The sequence below is a fragment of the Ptiloglossa arizonensis genome, chromosome 9 (genome assembly GCF_051014685.1).
Source record: "Ptiloglossa arizonensis isolate GNS036 chromosome 9, iyPtiAriz1_principal, whole genome shotgun sequence".
NCBI lineage: Eukaryota > Metazoa > Arthropoda > Insecta > Hymenoptera > Colletidae > Ptiloglossa > Ptiloglossa arizonensis.
Window position 1 is genome coordinate 19,376,744 of NC_135056.1, and position 19,753 is coordinate 19,396,496.

The window sequence follows — 19,753 nt, forward strand, 5'->3', positions numbered from 1 at the left end:
ATTCTGCCGGACAAACGTGCGACTACGCGATAGCGTGGGAACGAGATCGGGCAAACAGATTAAACGCGGCCGCGACGAGTCACGCAGGTGAGCAGCGATTGTGTGCATTATTAACGTAATCAGGTGCACCTGAGCCCCGCGCGCGAATAGCTTCCGACGCGGACCGGTTTACGCTAACGATCGCGAAACGCGTCGATTCAACGTTACAACGTCGGCCATCCGATGGTTTCCGATTGCACGGGAACGGAGACCGACGCTAATAAGCCGTTGATACGCAAAAATGATTGTACTCGAACGTTAACGTTCGCCGATTATCGCACGGTACGCCCGAAATCCCGGCGTCCCGGGTGCCTTAACAGCCCACCGCTCGAAACTTCTTCATGGGATTACGCGAATAATCGCGCGCGAAACGATTCTACGCGCGTCCCGATTAACCGACGATCGCCGCGGTTGTTTCGACTGCGTCGTTCGACGACACCATTGTCGCACGAATTAGGCAAACCGCGTACAACGGCCGCGAAAATCGCTTCGTTCCAACGAACCGGTAGTCCCCGTGTCGCTCGTGCTCGAATATCGCTCGATACGAGCTAGTCGACCGTGCTCGTGATCTTAATTCCTGCAATTTTTAAGCACCACGGAAAATATTCGACGCGTTCCGCGTTATCGGGACGGTTGTTTCTCTTCAACGGTGTCGGGATTAATTTTAAACGAAACGTTCGTCCGGTATCGAAGCGCGATAATGCGACGATTTTCGCGCGAATCCATCGTGTCGGAAAACGAGGAAAATAAGATCCAACTTCTGAGATAATCGATCGAACGAATCCTCGAGTAAAATCGAGGACTCTTCCGTTTTTAATAATATAGGTAATCTCGCGATTACAGCGCGTGTCGTAAAAGGGTGCATCGATTTCCCTAAGAAGATTACGCGCGACAAAATGGAACAACGCGACGGTCCCGGGTGCAATTTCCATTGCAGTATAATTAGTTACACGTCCGATTCGATGGATGGCTCTGGGTATTTACGCATTATCTACCTGATTTCGGTACAAAGTCGAAAATTGAATAGTAACCGTCGGCAAAGCGATCGGTTCGTTGACGTTTTCGGTGGATTTCCCCAGGTCGCCCGGACGGCCAATCTAAATTATCATAATTTCCCCGTAAAGGAGGCAACCTGCGTTACTTTCGCCCCGGTCCTTCTCGTCGCGTAAACGCGATTCCCTGCAAAGTAGACTACAAACAATAAAGCCAAGATTGTACCGACTCGTAAAAAGGATCGAATTTCGTCCCAATTTCCCCTCCGGCGAAGAAAACCGAGTCTCCCTCGGTGCACCGAACGAAAGCAACGGAAGCTCCGAAAGGGACTGTAAAAGGGTGAAGCGAGAGGAGAGTCGTAGGCAGATGGAAGATTCTTTCGTTCCGAGAGGACCGAGGCATCCCGGTGAAATTTCGGCCGAGGAAGGTCCAGATCTTACGCTCGCATAGTATTACAGGGAGCGGTTCTATTCTCGCCCCTCGTTCTCTGCCTCCTCGACGTGCCTCGCCACGGGAGAAAGAACGAGACGGAGATAGTTCTAAGCACGAGGCTACATTTGCATTTCTCGACACTTAGGTCCGAGCGGCGCGCCAGCGTTATGCAAATCTTAATTCGCCTCGGTGGAAAACTCGTAAAATTACCGAGCTTTTCCGCAATAGGGCTTCAAATTACTTGCACGCGTTCGAAGCCACAACGCCTCCGTGGCATTTGCCCGTGAAAGAAGAGTTCTCCGGGCGATCGCTTTCTCTCGATAACGATTACAGTTAACGGTGAATTTCATCGCCCCTGTCGATCGTGCCACGCGACGCCGATGCGAAACTGGTTAATTGTACACGGTGTGAAAATTGTACCGTTCTCGGTACGCTCTACTGTTTCTATATTATTCGTATTCTAATAATCGTACAGACTGCTAACAAGGTCTCGAACAAAAATGTAGCGTATCGTTTTGCACGCGACACGAAATAACTGTAAATGCAACGCCGAAACTTTCCCTCGGAATTCGCTCGTAATTTAGAGACACGAGGCCGACTTCGAAATATGGGCTACTTTTTCCATGCACGCTCCAAATAATGTAATTTAAAAAATGGATGACAAATGTTCATTTACGACAAGTTTACGTAGAATCCGTTTGGTCGGTTCCAATTCCCAAGCATACCGTTCGTCGATAAATTCTTCGACGAACGCATAAGGGACGGAATACCCCACCCTTCTGTATTCCGTCGTGTTCTCAAATATAAATTTATTCGATACCTGTGTATATTTGTAGATACTGCGACACGGAAAAATGCGCAATATTCCTATCGGTTTTTATCGCGTAGATTCTTTTGGTCCGATGTGATACCTGAAACGAGAAGTGACAAACGTGATGATCAATTCTCCGAAAAAGAAAGTCATTTTTATAGCTCTCTTAGTGTATTTGATCGCTAAAACGTTTGTCACGAAAATACCACTTTTCTTAGAATTACGAATATAGTCTACCTCTTGTTACAAAGCATAGGCAGTCGGCAGAATTTCGATTGAATCGTTCTCTGTGTTAACCTTAAAGCAAACTGATTGAATTTATAATCAAGTATATATTAATACTAAACGAAGACACCGATAGAGAATAAATAAAAATAGTAATAACGATTATGTGTTAGCATATAAAGACCATACACTTATCGCGTCAATTTCTTTGCAATGAATAACGACCAACGAAGGTTTAACCACTCACCGAAATACGTTCATTTCTAAATAAAATTCGAGAATATTTAATAATTTTGATGTGCTTCGATAAATTAATTTCGAGTAACACGACTAACTTTCTTTTCTTCCCTTTTTTGCTTCCATTCCGTTTAAGTGATCCTGAATTGTGAGTCTAAGAAGTGAATACGAAAGTTCGAAGTATTGTTTGGTAAGTCTTTCCGAAAACTGTAAGGCGCCTGTTTCGGAGTGTGAATTGCTAAGAATAAATGGAACTTTATAAAGTTTGATTAAACTACTTATCTACCTGTAGTTTCGTGTTGCTATAGTGTTTCAAGTTCCATCTGTACAAAAGAGAAAGATTTATTGGTACAATATTTTTTGAGTCCGATAGGTTTGATGGAACCACAAATGATATACAGAGACGAGTTTGCTACGTTTATTACTTTTACCAACATCGATGGTATAGACGGATATAGTTCCTGGAGTCATCGTTTTCGACGAAGAGGTCGCTTCGATACCATTAATACTTTACGAGGTCGGTATTTCAGATCATGTAAAACCAATATTCTTGCAAGACGAAATGTTTATTTTATATCTTATCTTTGACAAATGCACCCGACCGAATTCGTTTCATTTCCCGAAGCAACCAACTATATTAGATAACGCGCGAAAACAAAAATTCCGAGTTATTTTTTGATTGGTCCAAAGTAAGGCTCTGCCTTTCCTATTAACTCTTATTTATGAGGTGACTTCGATTACACTTTCTTTTTAAAATTTAACTTCATTGTACATAAATATCGTAATACAGATTTACATCATACGCTATAATTAAATTGCAAATCTTTGAACGTCTTTACCTTTTTTGATACATTCAAAATTTTGTTACCCTTTGGTCCACTCCCTCGAGATGTGTCATCGAGTCTTTGTACATTGGCAACACTGGTGCTTCTTTCCAGATGGTCTCTCCAGTGACTATAATTCGTAATAGTTAAAGTCGAAAAGTGTGGTTTTAAGCCAGTTCGTGTTCCTGAAATGAATTTTTAAACTTTGGTAAGGCCATGTACGAAGACGGGAAGGATCTTGTGCTCGAACGACGTTTATTTTCACACCGATAGCATTATTCGTTTGATCGATGTTCTCTCGAAAACACACCTTCCGTTTAACATCGGTAATTCGAAGAACTTAAAGTAAGAAAGGTTCATTAAATGCTCTCTTTTCTGGTCAAATTGTGCTCTGAAAGATGCGTACTCTAGGTTGTTTTCCAATTTTCCTTAATTATTAGTTGCGTTTACCCACATGATTCTACCGTAATATTATTGGGTGTGCTTACTTGCCACAGTCGTTCTGTTTTTAAGTTAAGTCACAATACAATTATTCTCAAAGTTACGTTGTTCGTCGGCGAAATAAAAATATAAATGATTCGAAGACCAATCGTGTTAAGGTCCACACCAATTTGATGTAAATTGTTCTTCGCAGAGTACGTATTGCTTGTAACGATATAGTCGGGGAATTAATCTATCAAAACGATTCTAATGAGTGACTCAACAAAGAATCGTTACTCGAAATTACTGAAAATATGTCTAGCTTTTTTCATGTTTCTGTCCAAAGAGTAATACAAATTTATGAAGGATTAATGTTTATTAACTCCACACTTAGTATTTCAATTGTTCGATTAACCGTAAGGTATGTTTAAACCTTGTTAGGTGTTACGGTTAAAAATGAACTTTTACTTTGTAGACGAGAGGCGATTGTAGCTTTGCGTTAAAAGCTTTTGTTCACGTTCGAATAAAAGTTACGTAATGGCAGAGTATAAGCTCGTAGTTGTGGGAGCTGGAGGTGTTGGCAAGTCTGCGCTTACGATTCAACTGATACAAAATCATTTTGTAGACGAGTATGATCCCACTATAGAAGACTCTTATAGGAAACAAGTAAGTTTTTATATCTGTCTTTTATCGTTGATAAAAACTTATTCAAGATCGATGATCGTAAAAATTATTACGTACGTATAGGTAGTCATAGATGGGGAAACGTGCCTTTTAGACATATTAGATACAGCTGGTCAAGAAGAATATAGCGCGATGAGAGATCAGTATATGAGAACCGGAGAAGGATTTTTATTAGTGTTTGCTGTAAATTCAGCAAAAAGTTTCGAAGTATGTAAATTTATTACTGTTTCTTAAAATTACTTTCTTGTTAGCTACAAAATTGGGTTCGAAGAGTTTAAAAAGGGGCTTGTACCTGTTTACTATTACAGGATATAGGAACGTATAGGGAACAAATAAAAAGAGTAAAAGACGCGGAAGAAGTACCGATGGTACTGGTAGGAAATAAGTGCGATCTTCAACAATCTTGGGCAGTAAACATGACACAAGCGAGAGAAATTGCCCATCAATATGGTGTGCCTTTTGTTGAAACTTCTGCAAAGACTAGAATGGGAGTAGACGATGCTTTTTATACTTTGGTAAGTAACTAGTTTTTTTACAAATTTAAAATATTAAGTAGAAATTAATTACAGCATATGATAAACTATATTTTTTGCAAATGTAATACAAAGCAATAATTTGCATAGTTATGACATATTTTTACTGTGGAGTGGAATTTAATAAATTGTAGGTCAGAGAAATACGGAAAGACAAAGAACATAAAGGTAAAGAAAAAAAGAAACGTAAGGGGGCAGGTAACTCGAGCCGTAGGAGACATCGATGCTGTTTGCTTTGAATCACTGAATAACATTAATTTTCTCGTTCGATACATTAATACAAAAATAAATTGTAAAAAGCATTAGATTATGTTCACTGTACGCACATTTTTGCAGCTTACTCTATAGACTATTGTAATAATTTACAAGCACAATTTTTTCTATACATTGGGAGGGAAAAAGAACAAAGTATGTAATAGTATAATATTGCATACATTTTTACTCTTGAAGTTCAATTTCATAAAATACATTATTTGTTCAACAGTCTGCCATATAACTCTTAATATTCCATTAGCAGAATAATTTTAACCCTTGATTGCATAGAATAGTCTGGATCAAAAATATTTTTAGAACCATCCACTTGTTTTATTATTAATTACTTTTAATTTAATGTATGGAAAAAGTATTATCCGATAAAAGAATTGCATAGTTTTAGGTATTGTGGATGGAAAAAGAAACATACAACTTATAAAATTTAACAACTCGTAACATATATACATTTCATACATGTTTTATTCGAGTAGTTTATAATTTTAAACGTATATTTAATTCGTTAATTAAATATGTCTTTAATGTTTACTTTTATACTCTACTATGCATAACGAAAAATTCTATTTGCCCAAAAAAAGAAAATATAAGCCATAAAACTCAAGGAAATAAAGTATGGATAACTCATTTTGTGCTGTGATTAAATAATCTTAAGCATGCCATGCTAGTTAGGTACTACTGTGATTAAGTATGCAATTTTGACATAAACGCCTATTTACCGGTTTAAGAGTACATAGGTTTGTTCGTGTTTCCTTTTCGAGTGCAATTGAAAACATATACTTGATATTTTTTTGTATAGGGAACGAAATAAGGTCTTACACATATAGAAAATGACACAATAAGTAATTAGTCTCTATAATGATGTGTTTATATGTTTACATTAAGTAAAAATTGGTAGGTACGAACTTATTTTGATCATTATACAAGTGTAAGAGTATCGTTTTTATCGATCATTGTTGTTCCAATGTAGAGTTAAAAACTCACCTTGTTATAAAAAATATAATTTAAGGATTACATCGCGCAAAAAAAGTGAAAGTTTACATTGATATTTGAATGCTTAAATGTACCTCTATCGTTATTATTTTAAAAAGATACTGCATTTTGTCATATTTGTGTATCTTTTTATCTTACCGTTTTTATATCATTATCATAATTTAATTTCGATAAGTAATGCGAGGATAAACACAATTTTAAGACATTACAAGTATCACTTGTAAACTTAGCTTTTATTATAATTATATACTTTAATATTTGTTCAGACAATAATGTCATCTCATTTTAACGAGACATGAATCTGTAATAAACTATAAAAATTTAATTTTTTCTACAAAACCTGCAATTGTAAAGACATTTTATGGAGCGTTTATTTGTATAAATGATCGTGTCTCGAGACTCACTGAATTTTCTAAATAGGCAATCCTATACTTCAGTCTTAAACCCTTTCCAAGTGATTTTAACATTCCAACAAGTTGAGCTTTCATCGTCCAAAATATCTCTAATTTCTTTTTTTATATAATGGGTACCTGTCACCTTTTTCATCTTTAGTTTCATTAGTTTTGTCTTTATTATTGCACTGTCCAAAGATCTTTCAATCTTACCATCTTGATTGTCAAACCTAGTTGCATCCACTAATAGAGTACCGAACATCGTGGGCAATTGTGGAGCAACAATCATTTGGAAGATCTTTTCACCAAAGGCCATTCTATAGGCTATGGAGGCTGAAGCTAGGTACCTGAATTTATGGATTATGAATTTAAATCTGAGTCTTATGGCCTAGGTACTCGTTAATAAGGCCAGAAAGCCCCCAATTAATTCTTTTTCTTTTTTACTACGTCATAGAAAGTAGCTACATCGGACTATACCAAGGAATGGGTGTGTGCAAATGTTATTCGATCTATGTTAATGAAATCTAACATCCGCTCAATTATAGTCGTAGACTGTAATACTAATATAACCGAAGCTGCACCCATTTCCTTATAAATACTGATGAATATGCATGAACCAGAAGAGAACGTTCATCAATTTGGAAATCATTTTGATGAAATTCGTATATATACGAAAAAAATCCAGCGTCAGGAGGATTTCTCCGGGAGAGCTATCTATCGATACATGCGCGGCTCTAGTCCTATTAGTTAAGTAAATATTAAGTTTTTTTTATCTTGGTCAACCATTTTAGTAGAAAAGCTTTTTGCCACTGGTATTATTAATAAATTACAAATTGCCCTAATATCCTCCACATCCATCTGTATTATTTTTTGATTTACTGATATTACTTTATTAAGTTCATCTGCAATCTGAACACATACAAATCCATAATTACTGTCAGGGTCAGTAACATATTTAATATAATGAGATATGAAATCTTTATAGCAACAAAATAAAAGCACACCCATGCCGTACAGTCAGGCTGCCCACTTTCTAATTTTCTTTTTCCTTTAAGATACTACCATAAACAATGTTCAAATTTTGTAATTTACTCGATAATTTATATCGGTTCTTCGTAACTTTTACAAATCTGCATTGCATGTACTCAGGTATTCCAAGATTCGCAATCAAAGCTGAATGCAATAATTTTCCTTTTACAGTAACTAAAACATGCTTGTATCAAAATTTTCATTGTGTACCATTTGTATTTTTATAATGGGTTAAGTACTGTTTTGTTTAGCTTATCAAATAAGTTAGTTGTCAATGTCGGTAGATTGTATTCCTGATCCAACTCTAATTCTTCTATAAGGAAATCAATTTCATTTCCTATTGACACCATTGCTGCTATAAGAAGTACTACTTTGTAAATTGAAAATGATAGAAACATAAATTACGACTAGTCCTAAATTTTGAACAATCAAGGGTTAAATGCTTTGCTGAATGATCTAAATAGTACAATTTGCAAATATTCTCGTATATGTAAACGCGTAAATTTGTAATTCTAGCTTTTCCAAATATTGAAAATGTGTGTATATAAAATTGCACAGCATAGGTGTTGTTATGTGTTCAAATTTGTAATAAAACTTGGTACAAAAAATGTTCGTTCTTTACATTCATTCGGTCTTGAATGATTGTTTTTAAATATTAATTGTAGGCCATCTATGCTGTTTAGTTTTATAATATTAAAGGAGCAATTGACAAATCTTTCATTAACTAATTGTCTTCTTACGGTATTCTATGTAACAAAAAATAACATTATTCAAATCAAACGGCCCTAAAATATAATTAAAAATTACATTTTTAAATCAAAGATTATACATCTGTGTTATATTCAAATAGGTTCAAGCTCTATTGTTCATCAAAATTCTAATAACATATAAATACGCGTATCGAAAAAAGTAATTATACGCATATTACATAAATCATTTTTATTCTCCTATTCAAAACGTGTTGTACGTAAATGAAAGGGCATCGTGTAAATGTATGTTTGTAGTAAGTACACTGGCTGATACAAAGCTTGGCAATGCGTCATAAGTGCATGTACAACGTGTTCCGAATTGACAGAATATAATCACCAATGTCATTCTATCAATCGGGAACTCTCATGCCTTTGTAACGCACTGTTACCGGCCAATGTAGATACATACGTGTATTCAATGTATTGATTCAACAATCAAACATACAGATTCTGACACAAACACAAATGTAATGTTACACGATTATTTTTTACTAATGAATTTCTGCGCTCGCATAGCACTCATTTCTAAAATCAACGTAAAAGAAATTTGTAATTGAATACACCTTATTCTCTATTAAGAGTAGTCTTATTTAAAACAATTTACGTCATAACCATATTACGAATTAACAGTATAACTTATACGTTGATGAACAATATAATACACTTTTTGAATGTGTCAAATATTATTATGCGAATGCATCTTAATTTTTTGTACTGAAAAATTAATGTATATTTTTGTTAACAGATTTTCTAAGAATCTTTGTATTAACTGAGTAGGATTATAAATTTAACATAATATTCGTCATTTAATGGCATGGTAAAATTACTACAACGATAAAAATATAAGGAATAGTTTATAAAATAATTCAAATTAATAAAAGAAACCATTTATACGTATAAAAGATGTAGTTTTTTACCCGCTTTAAATAAATTAAGCATTTTCTATTAAATAATAGAACTAGCAATCCTTTTAAGGAATCGGGAAACTGTATGTATATACAGTATTTTTGGTTTAATTTGCATTTATTTTCGAGCACCTAGGTAAATATAAAATCGTTATACGTCTATATGATTCTGTATGTCACTATATCACTGTCATGTGTTGCTGTTTACTATATGTATAAACTATCTTCTAATTACATACGAAATGGTAAATGTAGGCTTGAGTGTATACAATAATATATATGGCACGTCAGTCTGTACGTTTAATTACTTAAATCACTTAATAATTATTATTAAATACTACTGCGTAGCTGTCGTCAAATCTTATGAATTGTTTTGTTACGTTTGGCATTGTTCATGGCGAATAGTTTTTGCACTACCGTATCATTTCCATATATTTTTGTTTATGTTTACTTAGCATTTCAGTCACGGTCACCAATTGTTTTATTGTTGGCTAAAAGAATATGTGACAATTAATTATTTATACAAATATAATATATATGATTTGAAATATTGGAATATCACTCGTCCAAAAACTCACCTGCGTCTTTGATAGAACCTGAAGTTCTTTTAAATGAGAAACACAAATGTGATGCAATGTCGCTAAATCTCTTGCTGTATCTGATACACAGCTCTTGTTTCTTGGATCTGCACCTTCAGACTCTGGTTTCTCAGTTACATTCTACAACGTATCGAAATTAAATAATTTTTGATTCAAATTTTATTATACACGATTTAAGACAAAGATTAATACTTACAGATAACTGATCGAGAAAGACAACCATTCGTTCTTTGTTCTTGAGAATGAATGGATTTACTACTTCCATATACGGTTCTTTACCGCCAAATTCTACCAAATTAGCCAAATTTTGTAAACATTTTGCGACCATTACTAATGATCTATAAAAATATTTAATACAGATTAAAAAACAATTTATACAATCATAAAATTTCTTACGTTTAATATAAACCTACCCTACCTTGCAGCGGCTGGAGGTGGTGGTTCGGCTATTAAATTAAATGATCTAGGATTTAATATGGCAGGGCAGAGTAGGCGTAAAAATATAAATCCACTGACTACTCGCGTTCTGACTAGTCTTTCATGTGGCCATTTGGTAACAACTGCTTTTTGCAAGCATCCACAAATATATCTCAAAGTCCTTGGACAGGCGTCGGGACTCGTAAAAATGCTCAATGTTACTTCGTCTAAAACCTAAAATAACATTGATTTTGAGTTATCATTATTCAAAGTAGTTTGATAATAATTTCAGTTTATTTACCTGTAATAAAAATTCTGCATTACTGCATGCATCCTCTGGAGAATCCATTTTTGTTGGATTCAATTCACAGCTTTGCTTACTTTCAATCAATTTTACTATGGTATCGCGTAAAGCAGCTTTTAAAAACGAGGTACAAACTGATTTCATATATAAATCCATTAAAGTAGTTGTAAGGCTAGCAGCTCTGAACAAGGTTGGTGTTTCGTCTTCTTTGTCCACCTAAATAATATAGTAAATACTTGTAAAAAAGCAACGTTTATTTAATCAATTTTCTTTCAAAAGGTATGAATACAAATTAACTTACTTCTGCTTGATTTAGCGATCTTAGAAGGTCAGCTTCTTTTCTTTCGTGCCTAAACATATATATTTTATATGTTATTATTTTACCAAAAAAAAAAAGAAGAAAACAGTAATATCTAACATTTTATACATTTTTGTTTATACCTAAATATTCTAAGTAAACTATTTGCCAGTGGTACTCTATCCAAATGACACACATCCGCTAATGCCCTAACAACGTGTAATTCTGGGTCTAACAGCAATTGTTGTAATGGACTGTACTCTTCCGGAGGCATCGCTAGGTCATGACGATACCTATAATGATACAAACGCAAAAAAAAAGAAAATATAAAATAATAGCTACAATTCTAAATGTTTTTATATAAATAGTTTCATCTACAACAAGTGTACCTTATACGTAAACGTAGCACGCCCCATTCTCCTATTGGAGTCAACCCAGATAATGGATACCATTCATCCATCTCTTCTCCATTGGTCAAACTTGCTAATTCGATAGTCAATTCTGCAACCTCTGTATCTTTACTACGTTTACCTTTGTTGTATAACGTTAAAGAGAACGACATAACGTCAGGCGGTACATCCCTGTTAAATAGTTTCCAGTAGAATCAAGTATACGGTATTCACGAGAAGTGCTAGTACTTTTAGTAACCAATCATAATACATACTCTAAAATGAATTCTTCATCCCAGATTGGATGTAATCCAGTCTTAACTTTTGTGCGAGCAACTTTTACATTATTTAGAGCCACTATGATGAATGGGTTTGGTACTAGCTTATATGGAAGTCTATGTGCGTCTAAAATATGAAGATGTAATGAACGCAATTCACGAAGACGAGCAACTTTCGGAGCACGAGTAAGTTGTGATACACATAATGGTTTCAAGGCATTAATCCAGTCTAAAGCATTCTCTGAATTTGGAGCAGCCAAGTATGTTATCGTGGCCAAACATGGTAAAGCACGCTCAACTAATTGAAAGCAATGAGGCCTATCGAATACGCTTTCATGAACCTAAAAAAACCTATATTTCAAGAACGAATCTCAAGAATAATTTAACTATTATCATTCTTGTATACAACAAATACTTTTGACACGTACATAAGTTTTTTTAACAATGTTAGTATAATATTCATTTCTAAAATAACAAAATTTGTTAACTGATACTTCATTTAGTCAAAGAGTTATATTTACCTGGTACAAATAAGCACAGCTTAAATCGATAAGACCCTTGGGTTTGGTCCTTTTTGGATTGTCATATAAATACAAGTGAGTATCTGTAGCATCTACTAAAAGTACAAAATACAGGGCTTTCCACTTTTTGTTTTTCTCAGATTTTTTTTCTAGATATCCTTGCATTTTAATTCCTTTATTTTTCTTTGCTCCAGATTGTTCACGACACTCTCTAAGAGTTGCATATATTTTTTCTGCATGTTGTACCTCTCTATTAACTCTTACACTACCATCAGGCTCAGTCACCATTGCTTGAACCAAAGTGTGACCTTCCACTATTTGTTCTTTTCGGTATCTATACACAAATGTCATTAATAGGTTACAAGTTTCAAAATCTAAAAAAGTATTAAAAAGTATAAAAAAGTATTATACCTATTTATAACAGCATCAAGACATTCAAAAGTTCTGCCACCCATAAGATATCGTACTCCCTTTTTTTCAATCCTAAATCTTTGAATCTGATTGTTTATATGAAAGAAAAGTGAATAGTCTCCTGGACTATTATCCGAAGGTCTGACCTAAACAATAAAACAGATTTGTATTCTTAAACGTTATGAATTACAATAAGATACTCAATCAATAGAATATAAAAGTGTAACAATTAATAGAAATGATTTACATATACAACTTACTAAAAAACTTCCAGGTCCTGCTTTTACTAACATGTCAACAGCTTCACTTTTAGTGACATTGGGATGGAACCATGAGAAAACAGTATTAGGATCAATGGAATCATCTAAATCCTCTACTAACTCGCGGAAAATCAAGCCCTGTTCACCAGTTCTGTGTGCTGTGACCCATAACCAACCGTCTCCCATATCGTTGTGCACAAAAAATATGTCACCCTTCTGAAAGCTTAATTCATCCGTATCAGGCATTTTTGTATATGGCAGTATCGCGACAATTCGTTTTTTATCGTTTACTGGTTCAGGAGGTGGAGTAGGATGTAAAAGTCTTTCTCTCTTTAGAAGATCCGAGCAATGAGTGTAATATGCAACAAGGTCTGACAAGCTATTGAATTGTCTGCCACCTATAATAACAAGTATGTCCTCATTATTTCGTAAACAAATTATGATGATCGTAAACAAAATTGCATTTTAAGTAATTTCTATCATACCAATATAATAATCTCCACATACGGCAGTGATTCTAAAGTGATTAATGCCAGTTCTGCCTAAATAAGACAAAACATAACTTCCAGGCTTTCTGTCGCTTTCACGCACTAGATAGCTACCCATTTTATTCGCATCCCACAGTCTTTCCTCTGCTGTAAATCTATCTAATCTACCATGATACCACCTACAAAATCATAAACCAAACGTGATATTTATTAAAATTTATAGGTATATTAGAAATTTTATTAAAAATAATTATTGTATCAAAGGTTTTTATAAATCTGTAGTCTCACTGATTTTCCGGAGGAGCTGTTAATAATGTTGCATTAGCACTATCAGGTTCTTCTGTATCTTGTATATCGTCTGGTATATTTTCTAAGAAAGGATCAAATTCATTTTCTGCATTCATCGATTCATTCTGTCCACCATCTTCGCTACCAGTGCTAGGGGATCCTCCTTTGCTGTTGTGATCCATCTATAGATATAATTGAATAAAAATAAATGATGCACAGTTTTAAAGATTCTAACAAATTTTACAATATAAATGTGTTAAACATGTTTATATGGTGCAATACAAGACATTTTTTACACTTAGTGTAGAAAGAAAATGCTTTTGTTTTCACAGATAAGTATATATCACACTACACCAAATATAACATATATTTCTGTCAACAAAGTATAAATACCATTTGTGGATGGCTGCTTATAATTCTCCAACGTCTACGTTCTTCCATCATTTTCCTTTCTACCATTTACTGACCGAAAATATTGTCTATAAACGGTACCGAAAACACTTTTTTGACAAAATATTTAAAAAACAGAACGGAATTTAGGGAATTCACTGGAGATTTTAGAAACTATTATAAATTTTCGAACATGTAGTGTGGTCCCCTTCCTTTTATTTAGCTTTCTAAACTTTTCAGCGACAACACAGTAACGGATGAATAATACTTCGTACATACCTTAGCACTGTTCGACACGCTCGGACCTCCACGCACAAATTCTGCCATTTTCAGTTCACACACACCCCTTTCACGCACACACGTTTATGAAAAAAAGGAAACTTAAAGTATTAATTGAACGGCATCCGTTTTATTGCAATCCTCCTTGTCACGATTATTTACAAAGATAGTTTGTTATTGATATAAAATGTATTGACGTTTCTCAGCAGCCATTTTACTACTGCACGCGGTGGCTGCAGGATACAGATAGGCAACAGATTTTCGTTATCTCGTACAAAGTTTTTAAAACTATACTAAAGAATTATGACATGTTTTTAAAGTTGCTTGTTCACCGGTCTCAGCTAAAGCGTAAGTTGTATATGTGCATTGAATGCAGTCAAGATTTTTATAAAAATACTTTTATAAATGTAATACCATCGACATTGTATTTATAAAGAAAGTTAAACGTCTTAGGTAATAATGATTACGATCGTTATTAAATATGAGTAATAATATTTTTAGTTGTTACGAATTTTAGTACAAAATGCTCAATAAAATCAATGCAACGAAAACAAAGAAAGTGACTGTAAACGTTTAAGCTTATGCAAACGGATACATGGATTTATGCCGAATGAGGGGAAAATCACCAAGTACGCTTCTCTTTTCTCCTTTTCCTTCATGATACGATTTTGCTTGCCACGTGTCTAAAACGCCAGATAACTTGATTTAACCTTTATAATAGGTTATGAATGCAATGAACATATTAATACTGATAAAATACAAATCGTCTAATTTTAATATACTTGTACATATGTGAGTTAAATAAATAAAATGTTGATTTTATGTATAAGTTTTCATTTAAAAAATTCCATGATATGAATTTTCTAAAAAGTTGTCGATTCAATTAATAAATTACTACGAAATTAAAATATCGTTGAGTTGTTAACACTTCTTTAATCGTAATACTCGTGTCTAGCTTGGTTGAACTTCAGTCCATTATTAAAACGCAATTACACATACTTAATAAATAACAATTTAATTCGATAATTGAGAATTTATTTATAAAGAAAATAAACAATGAAATAATAGTAATTTACCGACGAGTATTCACACTGCTACTACTTTTTTTTACAAATTTTTTATTAACAACAATTCCACTTTGTTAATCTTTATTTAATATAAAAATATACATGATAATATTATACATTATACATAGTTTATGCATAATTGAATAAAACCAATGGTATCACTTCATACGTATAAGACCTTATACATACTGCAAATGTATGACTAAATAGAAACTATACCAGTTGTAACAATATTCTAACTGAGAAATATACCATCAAATAGAAACTAAGAAAAGAAAGAAAGAAAACTATTCGAGTTACTCAAAATTAATTTATAGCAGTGTAAAGAAGTTACAAAAATATTCTTGTATCTCATTCAATTAAAGATCCGTACATCTGTATATGATACAAAACTCATGCAAAGTGTATATTTATGTCAATTAACAATATAAATTCAGAATATTACAAATGTTTCCTAATTGCAGCACTGTTTGTGATGTAATTTACAAGTAAAGTATTTATTAATAGAACTATATGATTTAAGTCCTTAATACCCAAATAAATCGGTAGTTTTTTAACGCTATCTGAGGCTACTCGGCCAAGTTTGTCGAGGAATAATGTCTATTAACGTCACTAGATGGCGAACCTATTGATATTCTAGCAGGTTTAAATTGTTTTGTTACACAAACAAACAACTAATTCGAGCACTTTAGAAACCTAGGTTGAATCAATTGATGTATTTATACATGTCATTTGTTATTAACATGTATAAAAGGTATATTTATGTCAATCAACAATATATAGTAAGAGTTTTTGAAGTGTTTTCACATTAGAGCATTGTTTGTGATGCAATTTACAAGTAAAGTATTAATAAAACAGATAGTGATTCGATAACACAAATTAATTCTTTCTTAGCGTTTCAAGTACTCCAATTACCTATTTATTTATGTTAAAAAGCGATTTAAAGCTGCAAAAAAGCGCATATAGGTCATGAGTCGTCATCTGGTGACACAAATAGGAATCATTCCTCGACAAACTTGGCCGAGTAGCCACAGATAGCGCCACTTACTATAGTGCAACAAAATTATTTTATTAAACAATTTTGTAATCAATTGTTAGAAATCTTCGGAATCTTGTATAAACTGTGCTATTTATCCGTTAAATGTATTTTTTATATAAAGTTTATTATCATAAAATAATACAGTACAAAAAGTAATGATAATTTATGCAACTCTTCAGTTGCTAGTGACCCTACAGTGCATATTGATTGTTCTCTAGCGTCTCAAGTACTCCAATTACTTATTTACTTATTTTAAAAAGCGATTAAAAGTGATAAAAAGGGAATATAGGCCTTGAGTCGCTATCTGGCGTTGCAAATAGGAATCATTCCTCGACAAACTTGGCCCAGTAGCCACAGATAGCGCCACTTACTATAGTGCAGCAAAATTATTTTATTAAAGAATTTTGCAAGCAGTTGTTGGAAATCTTCCGAATCTTGTATAAATTGTGTTATTGGCGACTCATGATCTATATTCACTTTCTTGCAGCTTTATATAACTTTTTAACATAAATAAACAAGTAATTGGAGTACTTGAAACGCTAAGAAAGAATTAATTTGTGTTATCGAATCACTATCTGTTTTATTAATACTTTACTTGTAAATTGCATCACAAACAATGCTCTAATGTGAAAACACTTCAAAAACTCTTACTATATATTGTTGATTGACATAAATATACCTTTTATACATGTTAATAACAAATGACATGTATAAATACATCAATTGATTCAACCTAGGTTTCTAAAGTGCTCGAATTAGTTGTTTGTTTGTGTAACAAAACAATTTAAACCTGCTAGAATATCAATAGGTTCGCCATCTAGTGACGTTAAGAGACATTATTCCCCGACAAACTTGGCCGAGTAGCCCCAGATAGCGCTCCTTGACAGAACTAAACGAGGAGATCAGAAGGACATTGATTCCTTCCATCTCCTTGGTTTAATAATTTTGTTTGCGTATCGAGGGAGATCGATGAAACTTTGATTCCATGTATCTCCCTCCGGGTCTCCGCTCGCAGCAAAGTGTACATTTATGTCAATTAATTAAATAGATTCAAAATGTTTCAAGTGTTTTTAATCGGAGAATTGTTTGTGATGTAATTAACGAGTAAATTATGTATTATTAAAACCGTGGAGATTAAGCCACTAATTCTGAGATAAATCGATAGTCTGGTGATGTCATCTAGCGGAGGACCTGTTGAACTAGTTTTACATCTAATATTTGCGCTACCAGCGGAAAAACGCTCAAGTTTGTAATGGAATAATTCCCGTTTGTGTGACTGGATGACGCCACTAATTTCTATCCAAATAGAAGAATATTACTTACCCACGATTCACGTTTCGATTAAACTTTCAACCGTGGACCAATTGATTAGTATTAAGTGAAAAGAAGAAAGTTATTTTATTATGACGGTATACAGAAAGAAGTGGCGCCATCTAGTTTTGAAAATGGAAATATTCTTTAACAAACTTGGGCACTTTCCCGCCAGAGGCGTAAACATTAGATTTAGGATAGTTCGATAAATTCTCCACTAGATGGCTACCTAAAAGAACTGCCGATTTATTTGTGTATTAATGGCTTAAATTCTATGGTTCTTTTAATAAATACTTTACTTGTATATTACATAATAAACAATGCTACAATTAGGAATAACTTGTAATATTGATATAAATGTAAACTTTGCATATTTTAATAATAAATGAATTGTACAAATGTATCAACATTAGTCGAGTAACGAAGGAAAGGCGAAGCCTGGAATGGCTTGAAAGTACAAGGGTTTTGTAAAATGACCGTAATCTCTTAAAAAATCATTCCTCTTTAATGCGGTTTTATTCATTATTAACGGATTAAAGGATCTCGAAATGATCGTCGAGAATAAAGCCGGCTAATCGGCTGCACATCTATAGCATTTTCAGAAAGTACAAGGTTAAATATAAACTTGTGTAACCCGTAAAACGTACGGAACTTTGAATATTTATACGACCGATAGGATAGATAGAATCACAAATGATATATAGAGGCAAGATTTATTTTATGCACAATATGAAATTATGTACGATTAGTGCTTTTACCAATAGTGGTGCTTTAGTTAAGTATAGTTTACGGAGTCACTATTCTTGAATGTAGATGTCGTCTCAAAACGAGGTCGATGTTTCAGTTTATGCTACGTCATTTCACGTACGACGAAATGTAATTGCTGTTTCTTATTTCTATATACGTTACGGTGTTGTACAACATTTTGTAGCGTTATTTAGGATCAAATTGTAGGTACTTAATAGATAATAATCTTTTTATCGAATTGCTATTCTATTGTGTAACTCGCATAATGTTTCAGGCGTTTGATCGCAAAAGCATCGTAACGAATCCGAAAGAGAAGCGAGATTTGGTGATTCGATTCTCACACGGTGCAAATTCGCGTCACTCGTTGTACGATTCGATACCCAACGTTAGTTCATCGTTGAACTTTTTCGTTTGTTGTATATCTGCCCATTAAAATGGCGGAATTCTATTTTCGTCCACGTCAAGTCGAGTGACATTTACATGGCAGTTGATTATCGATAATTTTTACCAGTTTTCTACTCTTATTGTCATTAAGTCGTAATGGTAAGATTATAGTTTCAATAATTTATAAGACGTAACGTCTATAGTGTAACGTATAAGTAAAAGTATGTGGAAATTGTTTCATAACCTCTACGGCACATACGCAAGTGTGTATCGAATCGAGCAGATTTGATTAATTTCCATTTTTTGATGGCACGCAGTCTGCCATATTTAATTTACAGAGTTTGGTAACAGTAATACTGTTACTAATATGTACCTGCACTTATGTCAAAGCTATCGTACCTAGTTTGTTGGACAAGCGAATGGGAAAAGTCGGGTATGCGTGAAAACATTACAAAGAACGCGAACATAAGGTATGGAAATTTTACGATATTAATGACGTTTGATCGATCAGTATTCAGGGTACGTTTTGGAAGTGCGCTAGGATCGGAGAAAGAAAGAGTCCGTACGTGGCGGTTGGTTGTCTCTTCATGGCTCTCAGTATTCTGTTTTGGTCGTAGGACAGGGGTACAGATTAAGGGACGTTAAGAATCGCATCCACCGTTGCGATACAATTGTACGTATACTGGTTGTAAATGCAGTGGGTTTTAATAAGAATAAAAAGTAAGCGATCTTCCTTCCGATAAATGGTTA

General features: G+C 33.9%; 3 protein-coding genes across 6 annotated transcripts; 2 read left to right on the forward strand and 1 right to left on the reverse strand.

The window, feature by feature from the left end:
* Window positions 1–3,653: 3,653 nt before the first annotated feature.
* Ras85d (ras-like protein 1) lies at window positions 3,654–9,826 on the forward strand. 3 transcript variants are annotated; one of them, XM_076320631.1, is made up of 5 exons: window positions 3,654–3,769; window positions 4,457–4,647; window positions 4,729–4,872; window positions 4,974–5,180; window positions 5,333–9,826. In XM_076320631.1, exons 2-5 carry the CDS (start codon window positions 4,519–4,521, stop codon window positions 5,435–5,437), a joined length of 585 nt encoding a protein of 194 aa, XP_076176746.1. In that variant the 5' UTR covers window positions 3,654–3,769; window positions 4,457–4,518; the 3' UTR covers window positions 5,438–9,826. The 3 variants fall into 3 exon arrangements, with proteins under 3 accessions (XP_076176746.1, XP_076176747.1, XP_076176745.1); XM_076320632.1 differs by having other exon boundaries at window positions 3,663–3,887; XM_076320630.1 differs by having other exon boundaries at window positions 3,664–3,906.
* On the reverse strand, window positions 8,867–15,380 carry Vap (RAS p21 protein activator vap). Of its 2 annotated transcripts, none has more exons than XM_076320622.1 (15): window positions 14,456–15,380; window positions 13,787–13,968; window positions 13,496–13,677; window positions 13,011–13,408; window positions 12,751–12,896; window positions 12,340–12,673; window positions 11,816–12,159; window positions 11,541–11,732; window positions 11,295–11,444; window positions 11,155–11,203; window positions 10,851–11,069; window positions 10,551–10,783; window positions 10,329–10,470; window positions 10,112–10,252; window positions 8,867–10,024 (listed from the first exon to the last, which is right to left on the reverse strand). In XM_076320622.1, exons 1-15 carry the CDS (start codon window positions 14,501–14,503, stop codon window positions 9,947–9,949), a joined length of 2,838 nt encoding a protein of 945 aa, XP_076176737.1. In that variant the 5' UTR covers window positions 14,504–15,380; the 3' UTR covers window positions 8,867–9,946. The 2 variants fall into 2 exon arrangements, with proteins under 2 accessions (XP_076176737.1, XP_076176736.1); XM_076320621.1 differs by lacking the exon at window positions 14,456–15,380 and adding an exon at window positions 14,180–14,423.
* Window positions 15,381–18,699: 3,319 nt separating this feature from the next.
* On the forward strand, window positions 18,700–19,747 carry Ksh (transmembrane protein 167A-like protein ksh). The gene is made up of 4 exons (XM_076320633.1): window positions 18,700–18,822; window positions 18,894–19,162; window positions 19,321–19,436; window positions 19,515–19,747. Exons 2-4 carry the CDS (start codon window positions 19,160–19,162, stop codon window positions 19,618–19,620), a joined length of 225 nt encoding a protein of 74 aa, XP_076176748.1. The 5' UTR covers window positions 18,700–18,822; window positions 18,894–19,159; the 3' UTR covers window positions 19,621–19,747.
* Window positions 19,748–19,753: the final 6 nt, after the last annotated feature.

Coding starts and splice junctions, on each gene's coding strand:
- Ras85d (XM_076320631.1), top strand. CDS start 4,519: ATGGCAGAGTATAAGCTCGTAGTTGTGGGAGCTGGAGGTGTTGGCAAG. Junction 4,873..4,973: donor ATTCAGCAAAAAGTTTCGAA/GTATGTAAATTT, acceptor TTACTATTACAG/GATATAGGAACGTATAGGGA. Junction 5,181..5,332: donor ACGATGCTTTTTATACTTTG/GTAAGTAACTAG, acceptor AATAAATTGTAG/GTCAGAGAAATACGGAAAGA.
- Vap (XM_076320621.1), bottom strand. CDS start 14,245: ATGGTAGAAAGGAAAATGATGGAAGAACGTAGACGTTGGAGAATTATA. Junction 13,969..14,179: donor TAAGCAGCCATCCACAAATG/GTATTTATACTT, acceptor TTATATCTATAG/ATGGATCACAACAGCAAAGG. Junction 10,253..10,328: donor TCTTTCTCGATCAGTTATCT/GTAAGTATTAAT, acceptor GATACGTTGTAG/AATGTAACTGAGAAACCAGA.
- Ksh (XM_076320633.1), top strand. Junction 19,437..19,514: donor AAGCGAATGGGAAAAGTCGG/GTATGCGTGAAA, acceptor TTGATCGATCAG/TATTCAGGGTACGTTTTGGA.